The sequence below is a fragment of the Rhineura floridana genome, chromosome 1 (genome assembly GCF_030035675.1).
Source record: "Rhineura floridana isolate rRhiFlo1 chromosome 1, rRhiFlo1.hap2, whole genome shotgun sequence".
Lineage (NCBI taxonomy): Eukaryota > Metazoa > Chordata > Lepidosauria > Squamata > Rhineuridae > Rhineura > Rhineura floridana.
Window position 1 is genome coordinate 288,256,886 of NC_084480.1, and position 18,390 is coordinate 288,275,275.

At 41.5% G+C, this 18,390-nt stretch overlaps 1 protein-coding gene across 1 annotated transcript in view; it reads left to right on the plus strand.

The window, feature by feature from the left end:
• The window catches only part of GRHL2 (grainyhead like transcription factor 2), a 112,049-nt gene extending 97,444 nt beyond the window's left edge, over window positions 1-14,605 (plus strand). The window contains exons 15-16 of the mRNA XM_061604559.1: window positions 5,612-5,676; window positions 8,650-14,605. Of these exons, the coding sequence (XP_061460543.1) occupies window positions 5,612-5,676; window positions 8,650-8,764 (180 nt within the window). The 3' untranslated portion in view covers window positions 8,765-14,605. The remainder of the gene's footprint in view (window positions 1-5,611; window positions 5,677-8,649) is intronic.
• Window positions 14,606-18,390: the final 3,785 nt, after the last annotated feature.

Below are 18,390 nucleotides of genomic sequence, written 5' to 3' on the forward strand. Positions count from 1 at the left end.
GAGAAGGAGAGAGGAGACCTGGATGCTAACCTTCAAAGCCATGCACAGTTTTGTTGTGAACAGGTGCCAGTTTGGTCAAAATTTTGTTCATTTAGAATCTATGAAAGGGAACTAGGAAGGAATGGTTCCTATGCAACTCATTCTGTGATTTATTCTATATGCTCATGAAGAGAAAAACATTAGCAATTCTAAAAAAATTCCATTTGCAAAATTATAATCCCAGAACAGCTGTCTTTTTAATCTGTGTTTTCTAAAGTCTGAGACTATAGAACTTTTTTTTAAGAAGTTTTTTTAAAAAAACCTCATATCTCTCATAGGCAGGCTACTAAAATTCTTTGTAAATTGGCAACTTTTATGAAATTATTTTCAAGGCACTCACTGTGTAACCTATTCCCCAAGGCCCTTCCACAATACATAGAAAGCTGAAATTGGATACAAACAGCCTGAAACTAGAGGAATCTGAAAATGGAGTGCTTTTACCCATCTCCCTCCAGTCTGCTGGTTTGTATGGAGAAAGAAGTTTTTTTTATGATTGGGAAAAACTATTGGGAGGGAGGCAAATATGTAACTGCTACTTAACACTACTTTGAGAGTCACTTAAATATATAGATATCTTTCTCAGTGTAGAGATTTAGTCATCCTTTAATTCTTTCTAGGCCTGTAATTTCTAGGTCTGCAAAGTATTTCTGACTGGCAAAGGAGAAAGAGAAATTTGCTTTGATGTGTTGCTGTATCCTGTTGCCAAGGACAATGTGTGACAAAGAAGCTTCTCTAGATATAATGTTATCCTCATTAAGGGACACCCTTATATATTACTTTAGTGTGTGCTCCTGAAAAAGAACATGCTAACAATTCTGAGGCTGACACATCCATGACTAATTGAAGGACACACTGCAACATCTATCTGCTCCAAACCTCCATAAAAGCAGATGGATGTTATCACATTATCAACATGAAAAGAGCTATTCTGATACTACTGACGCTGTGGGGAAGGAGAGAGGAGCAAAATGCTTCCAAAAAATGATTGTGGAGCTTTTCTGATCAGTCTGCAAAAGCCCTTCCAATTATATTTTTCTTCCAATTCTAGTTCACTCTGTAAATAGGTATTCAGAGTAGGGTTGCCAGGTCAGAAGCATCCCAAAGCGTGAGATTTCAGGGGCAGGCCCAAGTGATGTCATGGGGGCAGGTCATAGTGATGTCACAGGGGCAGGCCCAAGTGATGTCATTAAGCATGATACGTTAAGCATCAACCACAGTTGCTTGGAGCATAATTCAAACAAAAACATTTCTCTGATTGGAAATTAAGAGAGAAATCTTAGCTGAAAGATAGACCCTGGGTAGGGAACATTTAAACTAGTCTACTTCATTCTGGCAAGAAGGATTTAAGTGCCCTCAGGCCAGCCCAGTCACCAGAAGGCCATTGTAGGAAGAAAGGAGCCTAGCGTTGTGGAGATGTTAGGAGCACCCAGGAGTAAAGATGGATGCCCCTAAAGTCTGCAATTCTAAATATACTTACTAGGCCCCATAGAACTCAATAGGACTTACTTCTGAGTAGATATGGTTTGGATTGTGCTGTTGGTAAAAGCTTGACTAGGGATCCTCTGCAAAGATATCCATATCCAAGCAGGGTTAGCAACCCCCTGCCAGGAATGCCCTGCCAGTACCTTTCAACATGGCTGCTCCAAACCTCTTATAGATTTGACCCTTCACTTCCGAAAGAGGTCTGAGAAATGAATAAGAGTAAGAAGATTCTCTCCCCTTTTCTGTCTGCCTTGTGGGCTGCTATAAACTCACTTTGACAGCCAATCCAATTCCAGTGAGTAATAACGGACAGAAAACACACATGGTTTGATCTACCTTCACAGACAGCAGCTTGGGAACAACAATTGCAGCCACACTTCCTAGTATGTGAATTCTCTTTTACCACTATTGGGCAAGAAACAAACCGTCATGCAACCAACATGGTGCATCATCAGTGGGTTAAGGGGGTTGAACTGAGCACGTGGAACCACTGTTGTTGCTGCTATGGATGTAAGGGAGTGACGTTAAAGGTAAATGAAATGCAAACAGAAAAAAAAATAAAAGACAGTGATGATTTCCTAAATACAATACCATACCAACAGCAAAGAAATTCCTATGAGTAAGGCAGAAAACTCAGCATCCCACAACCAGTCAGGTTTCCTAACCAAAAACCAAAACTAAAAAAATCCTGGCAACCAGGCAGCCAAGGTCACAGAAATCCCCATGCAGCACAACCTGACCTGGGGGCTGAAGTTAGTGCAGAATGCTGTGGCAAGATTGCTGACAAGAGTGAGACCCTATCAGCACATAATACCTCTGCTTCGAAATCTGCACTGGTTACCGATTTGCTACCAGGCCAAGTTCAAGCTGTGCTTTCCATGCTACAGCTGCCACATAACACTTGTTCTGCTCTTGTAAGAAATCAGTCCTTTAGTGTGGCAGCACCTACGCTTTGGAACTCCCTGCCTATTGATATTAGGCAGCCACCTTCGTTATACTGTTTTCAGCACCTGCTAAAAACTTTGTTTAGGCAAGCCTATCCAGACATGTAGAACTTATTGTGCTTTTAATCATTTTCGTTGATTTCATTATTTTGAATGTTTTTAAATATCCGTCTTTAACTGTTTTTGCCAATAATTATATTGTTTTAATTCCTTCTGTAAACCTCTTTTAGGTTTTTTAAAATAAAGCGGTATATAAATGTTGTAAATGAAATACATAAATAAATTTTGGAGTCGCTCTGGCCCTTGGGTCTCTTTCCACTTTTAGGAATAAAGGAATCTGTCTTATACCAAGTCAGGCCATTTGGTACCATCTAGCTCAGTACTGATGACATGGACTAGTATTGGCTCTCCAGGATTCCAGGCAATAGTCTTTTCCAGAAATTGAATTTTGGATCTTTGCAAGCAAAGCATATGCCCTACCACTGAGCTACAGCCTTTCCCCTGTTTAAAAAAAGTATCTTTTAAAAATGTTCTTTTCAGTGCACTAATGAATGTATATCATACCTAGGGCAGACCCACACTATTCATTTAAAGCACATTCAACACACATTTGAATCACATGAATCACACCACAGAATCATAGGAACTGTAGTTTGTTAAGGGTGGTGGGAACTATAACTGTGAGGGGGAAACTACACTTCCCAGGATTCTTTAGGGGAAGTCATGTGCTTTAAATGAAGAAATATTTATATAAGCATGACTGTCAAAGATGTTTATTATTTACACAACCTGTAAAGATATTTGTAGTGCAATCCTGTGATTGTTTACTCAGAAGCAGGTCCCAATCTACACAATGGGACTTACACAAACAGGGAAATGTGCACAGAACTGCAGCCTCAAGTGATAAGGAGCACTCACCCAACCCAAACTTCAGAACCATGCTACTTTAAGCTGTTTTGCAACTGTTTATACTTTTTATGGTTATTGGTTTTTAAAGGGATTTATTTCTTCTTGTGAGCTGCCTTGGTTTCCAATCGGCAATCATACCTCACAGGGTTGTTGGGAAGACTCTATATACACACACACACTGGAGATGTAAAAATACATAGACCCCATATATTAGTTTATTGTCCAAATGAGATGGTCATTGCCGAATATTTTTTAAAAAACATCAGTATTAGTTTCTATATAATAAAAGCAGTGATATCTATGTAAACCCTGCCTAATTGCTTTAAAAATAGGATTGGAGGGTGAGAAAGATTTACAACACACAGTTCTTTACTCTGTTTACTCAAAAGTCCCATTCGTTTACTGCACAATCTTAACCATGTCTACTCAAAAGTAAGTCCTGTTGAATTCAATGGGGTTTACTCCATGTATGTGGGATCAGCACTGCAGTTTTACTCCCAGAAAAGCAACTATTGGATTAAAGCTTCATATTGGGAAGGTTTTCAAAACACTGCCATCTTCAACAGCCCAGGAAAATTTAAAGTTGTTTGACTCATGAACACAAGAGAAAAAAAATACTTTTGGTACTGCTGAAAGCTATACAGGCCGTTCTGGACCCCCACCGTAAAGCGGAACCCCATTGAATATAATGGTGCTGTCACGTGAAAATGACGCCAAAATGTCGCAAAACGGCAAAATTGGCTTTAAAAAAGTGAAATCAAAGCCGCCGCATTAGCGGAACGCCGGGAAGCAAAGTGCCGGGAAGTGAAGTGCCGGGAAGTGGGGCCCACCTGTATACTTACTCAGTTGTGAGATTCTCAGATAAACAGAAAAAAACAATTGTTTTCTACTTTTGCAATGGAGTCTAAGGACTCCCTGGAGGCCCAGAAATCCCATGTCAATCACAACCCTGACTTCACTTATTGGCTACAAACTGAAAGGGTGGGGTTAGAGCAGCCAGCTAAGAGATCATTTCACGGACATGGGGGGGGGTTGACATTTTGGTGTGTATCTCGAGAACCAGACCACCTAGAAACAATGTTTTTTTAAATGAAAGCTGAGAGTCCGGAGATTAAACTGACTCACCCGGAGACCCGGAGCAGACCCCCAAAAGCCAGAGTATCTGGCTGAAAACCAGACAGCCTAATGCAGGCTGGATTAACCCTAATCCAGAGATTTTATACACAGAAATCTCAGTAGTGTTTAACATTTGGGCTTATCCTGAGTCCAATCCTAAAATGTGGTATTGTAGTTAGAGTATTGGATGTGACCTGGGAGGCAAGGGTTCAAATTCCCATTTAGACATGAAGGTCGCTAGATAATCTTAGGCCAGTCATTGTCTCTTGGCCTAACCTCACAGAGTTGTTGTGAGGATAAAACATACATCACCATGACCTATTTGGAGGAAAGGTGGCATATAAATGTAATAATAAAAGATAAATCAAAGAGATAAGTTAAAAATAAAAATATTTCTTACTCCTATGTTAATGTTCATAGGACTAAGAAATATTAATATTTTACTATGTTAATGTTCACTGCTGGTACAGCACAGTGGGGAGGAGAGCCTGGCTTGGGAGTCCAGGGTCTGTGAGCTCAAATCCCCGCTCATGTCTCCTGGGTGTCAAGGGCCAGCTAAAGATCACCCCCCACAGGGAGTGGCTCAGGGTTACATCCCCTGCCACCTGTGCAGCCGTGGGCAAGCTGCATAGTCCCAAGGAGCCCAGTTGCCCCCACCTGGCAGTTGCAGACAAGGAAGGGGCTGGCTTGTGCAGCTGTGGCAAGCTGAGCAGGCCCTAGCCAAGTGGGGAGGACTAACCTCAGAGGGAGGCAATGGTAAACCCCTCTGAATACCGCTTACCATGAAAACCCTATTCATAGGGTTGCCATAAGTCAGGATCGACTTGAAGGCAGTCCATTTCATTTCATGTTAATGTTCATCCTTGATGTAAAGCATATCTTTTCTATGTCAGTTAACATATGTTCATATTGTTATAAGCATACCTGCCTCCAAACTGAGAAATTTCACAGTTCCAGAATGTACTTTGGACTTGATTTCCTTTGAATGAAAGTCACTGGAGACTCATGGCATTTCTGTGATATAAAAAAAAAGTTAGCCACACTCTTTAATTGAAGATGGTGATACTGGATTGGATTTTACTTTAAATAATTGTTCTTTCCTTTTTTAATTTTAAATTCAGATTTCTGAGAAATATGGCCTTCCAGCTGAAAAAATTGCAAAACTTTACAAGAAGAGCAAAAAGGGGTAAGAGAAACTAAAACACATTGTTTTGCCGAAGGCAAGAGGTTTGGGGAATTTCAGAGGCAATGAACACACCAGTGGAAAAGATTTAAAGCTTTATTCGTGAGCAGCTGGTGTTTTACAACAGGCAAGGCACTAAAAAGATACCAGCAGCTCCTGAGTAGAGTTTTTCTTACAGTCTCCTTTCTGTTGTTGGGAGCCCCAGATAAGCGGCAACAGAGAGATCCCAGCTGGCCAATAGGTACACAGCACCTCAGTGGTCTAAGTCTGTGTTGAAGCTCTCTGAACAGTATTTAGGGAGCCTTATTTATACCCAAAAGAGCCCTTGGACCTGGGTGCAGGTTTGCACCTGTGACTTTAACTAGCTATACCTTGTGGGATGTTTTTAATTTGGGTCTCAAGCTTTTGTCTTTGTTTATCAATCCTGCTAGTCATTGTCCTTGAGCTTTGTAGCTGCATGGTTCATTGCACCTGCCTTGAAGGCCATGTCCCAAGCCCTTAGCAGTGTGTGAAAACATCTTCACTAGTGAGCTATTGGCATCCACTATCCATTCTGGCCAATTAAGGGCCTCTCCCTTACCTCATCCATGTTACATAAACAAAACCTCTGAGCCTTCTGTACTGTTGTATACTATGTAGGCAGGGTGAGAAAGCATGGCAACAGACCTATGTGGCTGGAATGCAGGGGCGTGAGATAAGAGCCTGGGACATGGAAACTGATCACACCATTCTAAACTTCCTCATTACATCAAGATGTCTTCCAAGATTTTCCCCATACATGCATTTCAGCTCTTATTCACATTTTTTTCTGAGTGTGGCTTGAGACCCCAGCTTGAGACCCTGAAATATTTTGTCCTAGGTGATGTGTGGCTACACTGCAAGAGGAGATCCCTGTTCAGAGCAACTCACAATTCAAATAGGGGCTTCAGCAGGCATCAAGCCAGCCATTGGCCTCTGACTACTGTGTAGTTATTACTAGTTTCTTACCACTTTTTTGCACCTACAGAGCTCTTGGTGCAAGCAGTCTAGGAGCTACAGTGGTGCAAATCCATCTCACACAAGTTATGTGACAAGCCCTGGGATCACACGGGATGAGCCTGTACTGCAGCTCCTCCTCCATGGCCAGCATTGACTCTCGGACTTTTCATATTGACCTCACATTACCCAAACAGCCTGGGAAGAGACAAGAGCGTTGCAGAAGCTCTCCCAATGCAGAAGCTCTCCCAATGTGACACAAGAAGGGGCCACCTGTGATATGTATAATGTAATTCAGTGGCATTCCAAATTAAATACAGGATAATTAGTATTTTAATTACCTCTGAGACTGATCAGAAAAGCGTAGAAGTCTCTGTAAACCGTAGTTTCAGTATTTGAAGACAAGGGGAAAGGAGGAGGAAAAACAGATAATAGTACAGTAGTGTAGTGGCAAATCCAGAAGTGCAGGCTCCCCTTGTGATAGTCACAGCCGCCGCCACCCTTTTTTGCTGCTGGGTTGAGAATTAATGCCTTCTCTCTCAACAACAGACGTCCCTAGCAGCCAATAAGCATGAAAGAAGGGAGGGTTAGCTACTGAAAAGAGTCTTCTCAGTGGCTGACTCATCTGCTTTTACTCTGATTGTCTCCAATCAGCAGGAAAGGACAAGGAAGCATGTTAGAAGACTTTCCTCAATGGCTAACACACATCCCTTTTGTACTGATTGGCTCATAGGATATTGGAGACATAGAGACCCTGCTGGGACCCTGCTCCCCCAAAAAGCAAGGGGTCTAAGACCCCCCAAGACCCTGAATGACTATACCCCTATAGGAGTAAGAGACTCTCCTGTCTTGATCACTTCAATGAATTTGTCTCTGTCGTAGCGATAATTAGCTGCCTGGTGCCTAACATCTCCTCCCTTGCTCTGTCTCCCTGACTGCACACCCAGGATAGTTAGCCTTGAGTCAGAGCATTAGGCTATCTAGTCTGGAACTGTCTAATCCAGCTGGCAGTGAGCCTCAGGCCATGGGAAACCGTTCTCATTTCTCCCTCAGCTTTTAACCAAAAGATGGTAGCAATCAAACTGTAGACCTTCAGCATGGAAAGCATGAGAGCCGGTGATGGGCTGGTAGTGATGGGCATCAGGAAAGCAATGGCAGGGCCTAGGAGAAGGCGCCAAACTGAGGAAGAGAGGACGGAAATGTGCCCTTGGCCAGATGCAGCCCAAAGGCTGGCAGTTCCTCATTTGGCCTAGAGATAGCTTGATGGGGTTTGAGCATCTTCTGATTTTTCTGTTAGGGCCATTCATAAAATTTAGGAATGTGGTTTAAAAGAAAAAAGACAGTCCTCTTGAGGCCATGTCTAGTTTCCTAGGATTGCTGAGGATGCACAGTACATTATAATCAGTGGGAATTGGACCACTACTGTGTTGATCAGATAAGCCTTTGCAAAGGCAGTAGCAAGTGGAACCCATTGTGGAATGCCTCACAATATGTGCTACATGGGAAGTATAATGTTAAAAAATAATATTTGCACAGGTTGTGTGTATATGCAAATATAGCATTTATTTGTTTGAAGCATTTTTAATCTGCTCCTCATCCGAAAAATGCTCCCAGAGTGGCATACAAAGATCAGTAATAAAAAATTATCCATATAGCTCAAACAACTTCCCAGCCATTTGGAAAGTTTGTAATATCTGAACAGGATTACACTGGCTTGGATCAAACTGGAGAGTCTGCAGTAATCTAGATCACTAACACTAGAACAGTCAAATCCTATTTACTCAAAAGGAAGCACCACTATGCTAAATTTGGTTTATAGTTCACTTTTGAAGCTGGAGACAAATAGCTGTGCTATGGCTGCCTAAAAGCATTCACCCACATGGTCAGTGCATGCATGCGCGCACACACACCCCATAGCAGCTTCACAAACTGACCATCTGAATTGATCCTGTGATATATGAAAATAGGCAATTTTACTAACGCATTTCTTCCTAATTCTAGGATCTTGGTGAATATGGATGATAACATAATTGAACATTATTCCAATGAAGACACTTTCATTCTAAACATGGAGAGCCTGGTGGAAGGCTTCAAGGTCACATTGACAGAGATCTAGCCTAGATCAGAGTGCAGCCTTGTGAAGTCATAGCATTTCACCCTTGTCTTAAGAAAGAGAACCATTCCTCTAAAGCCCTGATGACTCACTGATGCCAAGAAGAGCGGCTGTTACAAAACGCCATTGGTTTGGACCATGTTAGTTCTTTTTTGGCTAGTTGTTAACTGACCAGTCTGTTCAAGATGAGCTAACATACCTCCACAAAGTTCCTTATTTATTGCTCCTCATTCTGCAATATGTAAATAGTCCACAGACCCTGGATATCTCACCCACTGCAAGAGTGAAACAGTGACTTTTTAAATAAAATCAGTTAATATGGAAGAAAATGAATTTGTGGAATTGCATTAGTTCAGCTGGGACTTAATAGTTAAAATTGAACCTTCCGAAATAAATTGCTAGAAGATCTGATATTCTAATCCATGCAGAGGTAATGACAAGGAAAGTGACTGATGGTGTGCGAAACTTCCAGCAAAAGCTGAGTAGCATATAGTTTAGCCATATGCCCCCAAGTGCTTCCCGGCGCAGGGCAATTGAGGACTGTAGGTAAGGGACTGAGATGGCATGTAATTTGTAAGTAAAACATCAATTTTTAACCTTTGTATATAATGTTTATAATATGTAATAATATATTTTTCCTACCTGTGTGGATGTGTTTACTGCCACTGTTGTTTTGTGCTGAGATTAGAAGCTGGCAGACACTCTTGCTGAGCAGGGAGATTCTGCCAACAGCTATTCAGTGTGCAGAGAGGCTGATGTTTCTGTAGCTTTGCTCGGGTGGCTTGTCCAGCATCCATATTAGGACGTTAAGACTCCCCTTCCATTGGCCCATCGGACACTTACTCCACAAGCTTGGGAGGTTTTGTGGGTCTTACTCACCCTCCCATGCCTAGTCTCTGTGCAGCGATGCTGCATTGTCTTCCAATTCCTGAATTATTTATCTTCTGTTTGCACCCTTGGATTTTCATCTTTTTCTCTTATGCATCCTTGTTGGAGAGACCCTCCATTTCTCTCTCCTACATTATACACACAGCCAGAATTGAGGCAGCTCCAACAGCCATGCCACCCTCCCCTCAATGCCTGCTTCTAGTTCTGGCTTTGGCCTTTCTGAAGAAATGGTATCTCCATGCAATTTACCTTTACTTGAGAGTCTCAGGCAAACTGGAGCCAAACCTGAATTGAGCCAGATGGTCTTTTAAAAAATTTTTTAAATAGCAACTCACAAAAACATAGACTTATAGAGCTGGAAGGTACCTTAGAAGCCATCTAGTCCAACCACTTGCTCATTGCAAGACGCAATGCAAGATGGCATCACAGCATCCCTGACAGATGGCCACCCTGTCTCTGCTTAAATCTTCCAGCGAAGGAAAACCTCACCACCACCACCTCCCAAGGCAGTCTGCTCCACTGTTCCTGTCCCTGCAGTTCCCACTCATTGCTTCTAGTCCTGCACTCTGGAGCAACAGAGTTCGACACTGCTCCATCTCCTGCATGACGGCCCTTCAAATATTTGAAGACAACCATCTTATCTCCACTGAATGAATGGATGGATTTTGGTCAGACCAGATTTGGGTCAGCAAACACTACAAAAACAGCTTAATGGAATAAATTAACAGCTGAGACCCATTCCCACAACATGCATTGCAGGCATGTATCTGGTGATGCAGTTCACATCAAAGTGAACTGCACAAATAGTGCTAAGGAAAGAACTGTACACCTCTGATCGTGGCAGGGATGTGACCAGATGTGCATAAAGAGGCTTCTTTTTTTACTCAAAGGAACTGATCTGGGAGATTTCATGCCAACAGTCCTAGAAAACCAGGCAGGGCAGGGCAATTTTGATGCACCTGAAAAAGAATGCAGCTTATGCTCCATACCCTGGTGGCTCACCTTAGCTTCCCTCCCCCCATTCATCTTCTTTCCCTCCTGACTCACCCTGCTCGCCTTATCAGTGGTTGTCATTTCCTTGTCAATTCATCTTCCCAAGATTTGTGGCTGGAATGGAAGAAATGTGTTGCATGAATGGACCCTCTGTGCATTTTGTTCATTTAGGCTGCAATCCAGTACACGTTTACTCAGAAGTAAGCTCCATTAGATTCAATGGAACTTACTCCCAGGTAAGTGTGTATTAGATTGCACCCTTAGTTAAACTTCTTAGTGTCCCCAGATGGGTCACACTAGAGTCTAAATGTAAATATGTACATACACCTTCTTTGATTTGGGATCTAAATGTACATATAAGTCCCGGCTATATAGACTTTGTTTTTGTATGGTTATGTTATTCAGCCTGTTTTATCAGCATCTAGTAGACAATTTTTCATTGCATTTCCATTGATGGGACTATGGAGGAATGAACATAGCTCTATAGTGGAGCACTTGGTTTTCATGTACAAGGTCAAAGATTCAATTGCCACTATCTCCAACAAAGCAAAGAACCCTGGAGTGCCGCTGTCAGTCAGTGTAGACCAGCCTTCTTCAATGTTGGGTCCCCCAGATGTTGCTGGGCTACTACTATCATCATCCCTGACTATAGGCTAAGCCAGCTGGGGATGATAAGAGTTGTAATCCAACAACATATGGGGACCTGAGGCTGAAAAACTGTGGTGTAGATCCTGAGCTAGCTGGACCAGGGTCTGACTGGGTGTAAGGCAGCTTTATATGCTCACACAGCACAATGATATAAACAGAAGCTTTCCACAGTCTGTACATACCGTAACAGCATTCCTGTGGCTTGCACATGCTCTTCCTTGCTGTGTGAACCAAGAGTAGAAGAACTTTTATTTTAAATTTTAACTCCCCGAAAGCCTGTGAATATGAAGTATGAAGTGAGATTAAACCCTCAAATTCTTTTATTAACTTTGGGGGAGCAAAAATGGGAAAGTAATCTTTCAAAACATTTTGGAAAATGTGCATAAATTTTAAGTAAGTTCAAGCAGTACCCCTTTGATGGGACAATCAAAGCTCCAAAAAGTGAGACCAAAAAGTGAGATCTTTTGCTTAAATAAGACAACCACAAAATGGTGCTATAGAGTGGAATGTTTTTGAAAGGTTTCTGGTATGTAAATTAGCGTGACCTAAATTTTAGTAGAGTTTGCTCCTGCTATGCCCTTTTTAGCAGCTTAGTTCTTTAGATTTTTGCGAGGTTTCAAATTTTGCAGAAATGCCAAACCCTGAATTATGGGAAAGCAGTTTTGGTTGTGATTTTAAGGTCAATTTATTTAGGTCAGAATCTTGCATTTCTGAGTTGAACCAATATTGGTTGTTTTAAAAAAAAGAACTCAGAACAGTTGCCCTAAATTTGCAATGTATGCAAATCCCAAGGAAGAATAAATACCCTCTTTATTTGTGTATACTTGCATAAGCATGTATGTCCCTTATAGTTGTGTAAAGCTACAATGACTGATATATCTAAAGTGAGTAATATGCTGATTTAGCATTACCTGAGAATCAATTGAGTTTACAAAACCGTTTTATAGCAAACTGATATTGACTGCCAAAGTGGCTGCCTGGATGAAATTCAAAGATGCTTTTCTCTTCCCCATCATGAAGTAAAGTGACGGCTAAAATTACACCTGTTGAACATCTATTGCTGGCTGTTAAAGGCACAAGAGTCTCTATTAGGAAAGGAATTGAAGAAGGTCCATAGCTCAGTGGTAGAGCATCTACTTTGAATGCAGAAGTTCCCATATGTACTCTCCGGGCAGGGCTAGGAAAAGACTCTTGCATGAAACCCCCAAAGAGCTGCTGCCAGCCAAGGGTAGGCAGCACAGAGCAAGATGGACCAGTGGTCTGACTATAAGACAGCTTCCTGTGTTCTATGAAGTCACAGAGTTAGTAGTAATGTGACCCAGAAAGAAATTATAATTATCCCTTCTGTTCTGTAGTTTAGCACTTATGGATAATGATTGTTCTAAAGCAATCTGGTTTCTCAGTCTTTGTTCTGGAAAACCATTGGGGTCCCTTAGAAGCTTATTGTGATGTTTTGAAGGAGTCCAGAAAGGCAGCTTTTGTGACTGTCCTTCATTCCGGATTCATTATTAACCTCCAGCAATGTATAGACATAAAGAAATAGTAAGTGTGTTCTAGGGTGAGTTGTCAGTTCACAGGCCTAGCCAGCATCCTGTGTGGCATGCGCATGCTACCACATGCTTTAGAATCACTTACTGATGCTGAAAGACAAATGCTCATGAATGCCTTGGCATGCCAGACATTGTAGAAAGTGTAACACTATAGGCAGAACACACCCAAAGATCACTGTTACTATTGTACTCTGAGATAAATATCTTCACTGCTAAGAACCTGCATATGTTCTGAGGCTGCCTGGTACACTCTTTATCCATGCAGAGATGGTGTAGGGAAATGATATAATATTTAATGTGTCAATCCCTGCCAAAAAGCTGTGCCTTTCTAGCTAAAAAGGGCTAGAAACTTGTGCATGTATGTGTGGTTTTTTTTAAAAAAAATACTGATTTGGGGGGGCAGCGGCTAAAAGCCTTATATTATATTCTGCACTTGCATAGAATTGCAGAGAGAATCTTGCATAGAATCATAAGGCAATCTTTTCAGAACATCTCAGGCTTTCACTATACGGAGAAGTTCTCCATGTCTACCTGCTGAAGATACATGATACATATTGCAAATGACAATATTTACATGGCTATAACAATTGCTAGAATAATAAGGCCTGCTTCAGTGTATGCATTTTAAAGAAATTACATGCAGACAACCCAGCCTACCAGATTTTTAAAAAATCATCTTTTACTTTTGGTGGATATGGAAGAGGAGAGATCTTTATCAAGCTTAGCTATTTTTCTGACTTTTGTTGTTGCTGACAAATGTCTGAAGCTACTTAGGAATGACTTGGTTATGTACTGTATACAGAAACATTTGATTTATGAATTAAGCCATTTCCCCCAGAATTTTTTTTCTTGTTCATCTTCCTCTGTTCTGATCTCTGTGGATCAGTTGGAAAGTTGCAAAACTAACATAACTGCTTAAATACAGGTTTGTTTGTTTTTATTAAAGAGGAAGCTGAAAAGCTGTTGTTATGAATTCAGTCAGCATCATTCCACAGAACTGGAAATGAATAGACTTGTTTGAAGTTTTTAAAAGTGTGCAGCATGTAAAATGTTTGTTTCTCTTGCAACCCTTACCCCTTCCTTTCTCCCTCCCTTCCCTCAATATTTCTCCTGGAAAGGGTGATGTGATGCAAACAAGAGTGTTTGTGCCAAAAATCTGTGCATAGTCCTCATCTCTGGAAAGCAAGGAAGCTGTATGTATAAACACTGTGCGCTATTTTATTCTAAGAAAAATAGTTTGTGTAACTTAATAGTTTATGGGAGAGGGAAATCTATAAACGTAAATAATACAGGTTTATTTTATTTTTTTTGTACATTTTTAAGAAGGAAAGAAATAAATATTCATAAGATATAACTGGCTTGGTTTTTCCAAGGATGTTTGAAGGCTTGTCCAACTCCACACTGAACCATTTGGATATTGACTCACATGTGCTTGAGTGGGCTTACACTTTTTCTGGGACTCTTTGAAATTGTCATGTGGTTCCTCATTAAATAAATGAGAGTCTATCCTCCCATGAATTGTGATGGAGGTTGCTGTGAAAGAACGCTCTTTCAGTCTTCACCCACTAGGTGTGCAATCAGTTGTGGGCTTATGCATATATCATTGCTGGCAGCAATTTGGGGCAGGGTGGGCACAGATCCCAGTACAGGAAATACGTTTTATAATAGTTCGTTGAATGATTTGAATGTTAAGAGTCATTTTAATAAAAATTAAAAATAAGTGCCAAGGGGTTGTCAGTCACCTCAGTGCCTTTGCACTCCTTCATCAGGACGCTGGAACTGGGAATTGGTTTATGTGGTGAGCAACTGAGCTGAATACTCCCAGCACAGTTCTTATCTCCCAAATTATCAGGGCCCAGGGCTGGGAAATCTTTCCACACCATATGTTAAAAGCACATGGCTTCCCCCCAAAAGCCCTGTTAAGGATATCTTGTTAAGACTGTAGTTCTGGGAGGTACTCATTTTCATGAACACTTTCCCCTAATATATGCATTTTGTATGCATAGATTGGAGAAGCACATTACAAAATTTAGAGAAGTGTGAATTTTGAAGGATTGCTGTATTATGATTCTGGTATTGTTTCGGAAAATACAAATTTGATAGATTCAGCTTTAAATGCAAATGGAATTGAATCCCCCCCCCATCCCCAGTGGGGGTAAACTAGGATTCCTTTGGGGCAAGCCATGACTGCTAAAGAATATAAATGTTCTTTAAATACATAGTATGGATGTGACCTTTTTCCTATGAACGGCTGTTAACTCATGGGAAATGTCAGTTGTGAGCTGTAGTCAATGGTGGGCAGAGCCAGAGCCAAAGTGGAGAGAATTTGCAGTCTGACATGAATGCCGAGTTCTTTCTTGCCCTCCGACGTCTTCTTTCTCTCCCTCTCTCACACATGAAGCCATCCCCAAAGGAACAGAGAGCAAGGGCCCTGCCAGACTGGTGTGTCCTCATGGGTGTGTTTTGCAACATGTTTTTGACACAATAATAATGCAGTAGTTGTGGATTTATTCTGCTTTATTAGTTGTTCTGCAACACTTCTCCAATGCTACCACATTATTGCTATCTGGAAGGGCTATAGCACAACAAAAGCAAGGCCAAAAAAACCCTCCAATAACATTTATGGTATGAAAAGTTACGGGATTTCAGCAGGAAGTTACAGGAGATGCACTGACTGGAAATGAAGCAATATGATTGCTCCCAAACATTTGCAACTGCAAATAGTATTGAAAGTGGGATTGTATGACTGCACCAATAGCATAATGAACACAAATCATAATGAATGTGCAATAAAAAGGGCATCTGGAGGGGCCTCAAGAGTTAAGTCTACCATGTTCAGGGAACCAAAGGATGCTGAGGGGTGAATGTGACTCTCTTGCCACAAGTTCTCTACTTGATGCCTATTGGTGCATTAAAAAAAATTAAAATAGAACATTCAGGAAACTTAGAAAGTTGCCATGTTGGCCCATGTAGCTCAGTATCTTGCTGACAACAACTCACCAGGGTCTCTAGTAGGGGACATTCCCTTACCTGAAGACACCTGGCATGCTCTGCATGCAAAGCTGATGCCCTACCACTGAGCTACAGCCCTTCCCCAGGAGGGTGTGTGGAATGTATTCCTGAGAGGGTTTGTCCCTTTCAGGCCTTTCTGTGACTAACCTTGTAACCTCACACAATCTTGAGATCTGAAAATGGGGACTTCTTGCTCATGCACTTTCTTGCTATTCTACACCAGCTCAAGAAGCAGCATGTTCTAAAAAGGGATGTGCATTCACCACAAAAGAAACCATGAAGTGCTTGTGGTGAAAGTGGAAGTTCAGACTTTTAGTCCACATGATATTAAGAGAGGGAAATATACTTTTTCTTGCTGAGTAAGTGATTCTTCACACTGAATCGAGATAGACAGGGCATGGAAAACATAATGGCCTGGTTTCCACATAATGCTAAAATATGTCTATAAATCTCAGGGTTTGTGTACTCTTCCCCTCTGTTCCTTTAAGCCACTAGTGACAGGGATTTATTATTTCATGTTTATCATTTCAAAGCCTGCAGATTGACTATTTCTGGTTTAGGGAAACAAACCAACATCATGCCATGGTTTACACTGTTGGCTTGTTTCCCTGTCCTAGGGACAGTCAACATGATGCCCTCCAAATGTTATTGGACTCCCATCAGCCCCAGCTACCATGGCCAAAGGGAGTAGTGATCCACAACATCTGGCTACATGTACCTACTAATCTCAAAACAAGTAACTGCGGTGAGTTGAAAACAGACGTTTCCCATCTCCTTGTGACTATGGCAGAAGAAATTGGAAGGGGGAGTGTGCAAACCTGACACTTGCCCAGGATACTCCTGTGGCACTAAACCATTACATCTGAACACATTACATTATAGCCAATATGTAAAAAGGTACATGGTCTTTCCCCCTTTATTTCTGTTATGATTCCCGGATAATCCCTGCCCATGATCTTCACTCCTCCATTGCCACTATTCTCAGCCATCCAAAAGTTTCCTGCTCCCTCAGCCAACTCTACCTCTCCTACTTTGCTGTCCACAGGCTAAGAACTGCCTCTCGAAACATCTCTGAGATGCCTCCTCTATTACATCTTTCAAATCCTTCCTTAACACCCACCTTTTCAGTAACCCCTTGACTGTAACTAAGTACATGTAGCTGAAATGATTGCATATAGTTTCCCTGCTTATCCCTGCCTCCACTTCCTTCCTTCCTGGCAGGGATCTTTCCTCTTTTACTTTGTAAAGCATCATGTTTGAAGAAGAAGAGGAGAAGGAGGAGATAGATCATCTGCTTTACACCCAGGTTCAGACCCCGGCATCTCTGGGCACGGCTGGGAAAAGATTCTTGCCGAGACCCTAAAGAGCTGCCACCAGTCAGTGTAGGCAATACTGAGCAAGGTGGATCAGTGGTCTGACTATAACGCAGCTCCCTATGTTCCTATGCTCTGGGTAAGCATAGACAGTAGGAATGTGCCCAAGAAAGAAATAATAACCTATTCCTTCTGCAGGTTAAGCACTTGGGTAATGGTTGTTCTAAAACAACCTAAAAGTGCTTTTTCAGACTTTGATCACTGGGATCCCTTAGAAGCTAGCATCTCCATGTAAGGCTGGGAATACCTCCTACCTGAATTCCTGGAGAGTCACTGCCACTAAGTGTGGACACTACTGAGTTTGATGGACCAATGATCTGATTTTGTATACGACCGCTTCCTATGTCCCTATTGTGTGTTGGGACCAGGTATGGCATCTGGTTGGCCACTGTGAGGACAGGATGCTGGACTAGATGGGCCATTGGCTTGATCCAGCAGGCTCTTCTTGAGTTCTTATGTTGGTAGCGGTTGCGGTGGTGTTATCAGTCAGAAAGCCAACTTGTGGCGGCTTTCCACCAAAAGTGTACAGTACATGGAAATAGACCCACAGCTATTATTCACACATGACAGGAAGGGCCACAGCTCAGTGGCAGAACATCTACTTTTCATGTGTGAATAGGATATTCATGCCATACTTGGTGTATTTTTACTTTCAAACCTGACCCATTAATTTCAAACATATTGTCCATTATCACACTGAGCCATCACAAATCCAGATTTCTTCTCAAAGCAATTAGCCCACAAGAGCCCACAATTAGAAACATGCTATGACATGATGAGAAATTGTCTACCTCTGCATTTGAAGTTATGAACTCACCCTTACAGGTAAGCCTCTGGTTATATGGATTATACACCTTGCAACAGGTCTAAGGGAGAAGGAAATTAGTAATTCTTCCATGTAGTTAAAAGTTCTAGACCTGAAGTCATGTGCCAGTGAATTACTAATGATTTGTATCTATGTTAAACTGACTTGAAAATTCCAGTTCAGATATCTTTGGGCCTATTTATCTATCCACTTTCAAAGCTTTTAGCTACTCTCATATTATTTGTGGTAAAGACCCTTTTTTAATCATAACATTTTAAGAATGAGGGGGGTAGTTGATAGAGCTGTCACTGCTCTCAAAGCACATATATTTCTCTGTCCTGGGTTCTGTGGGTTATCAGC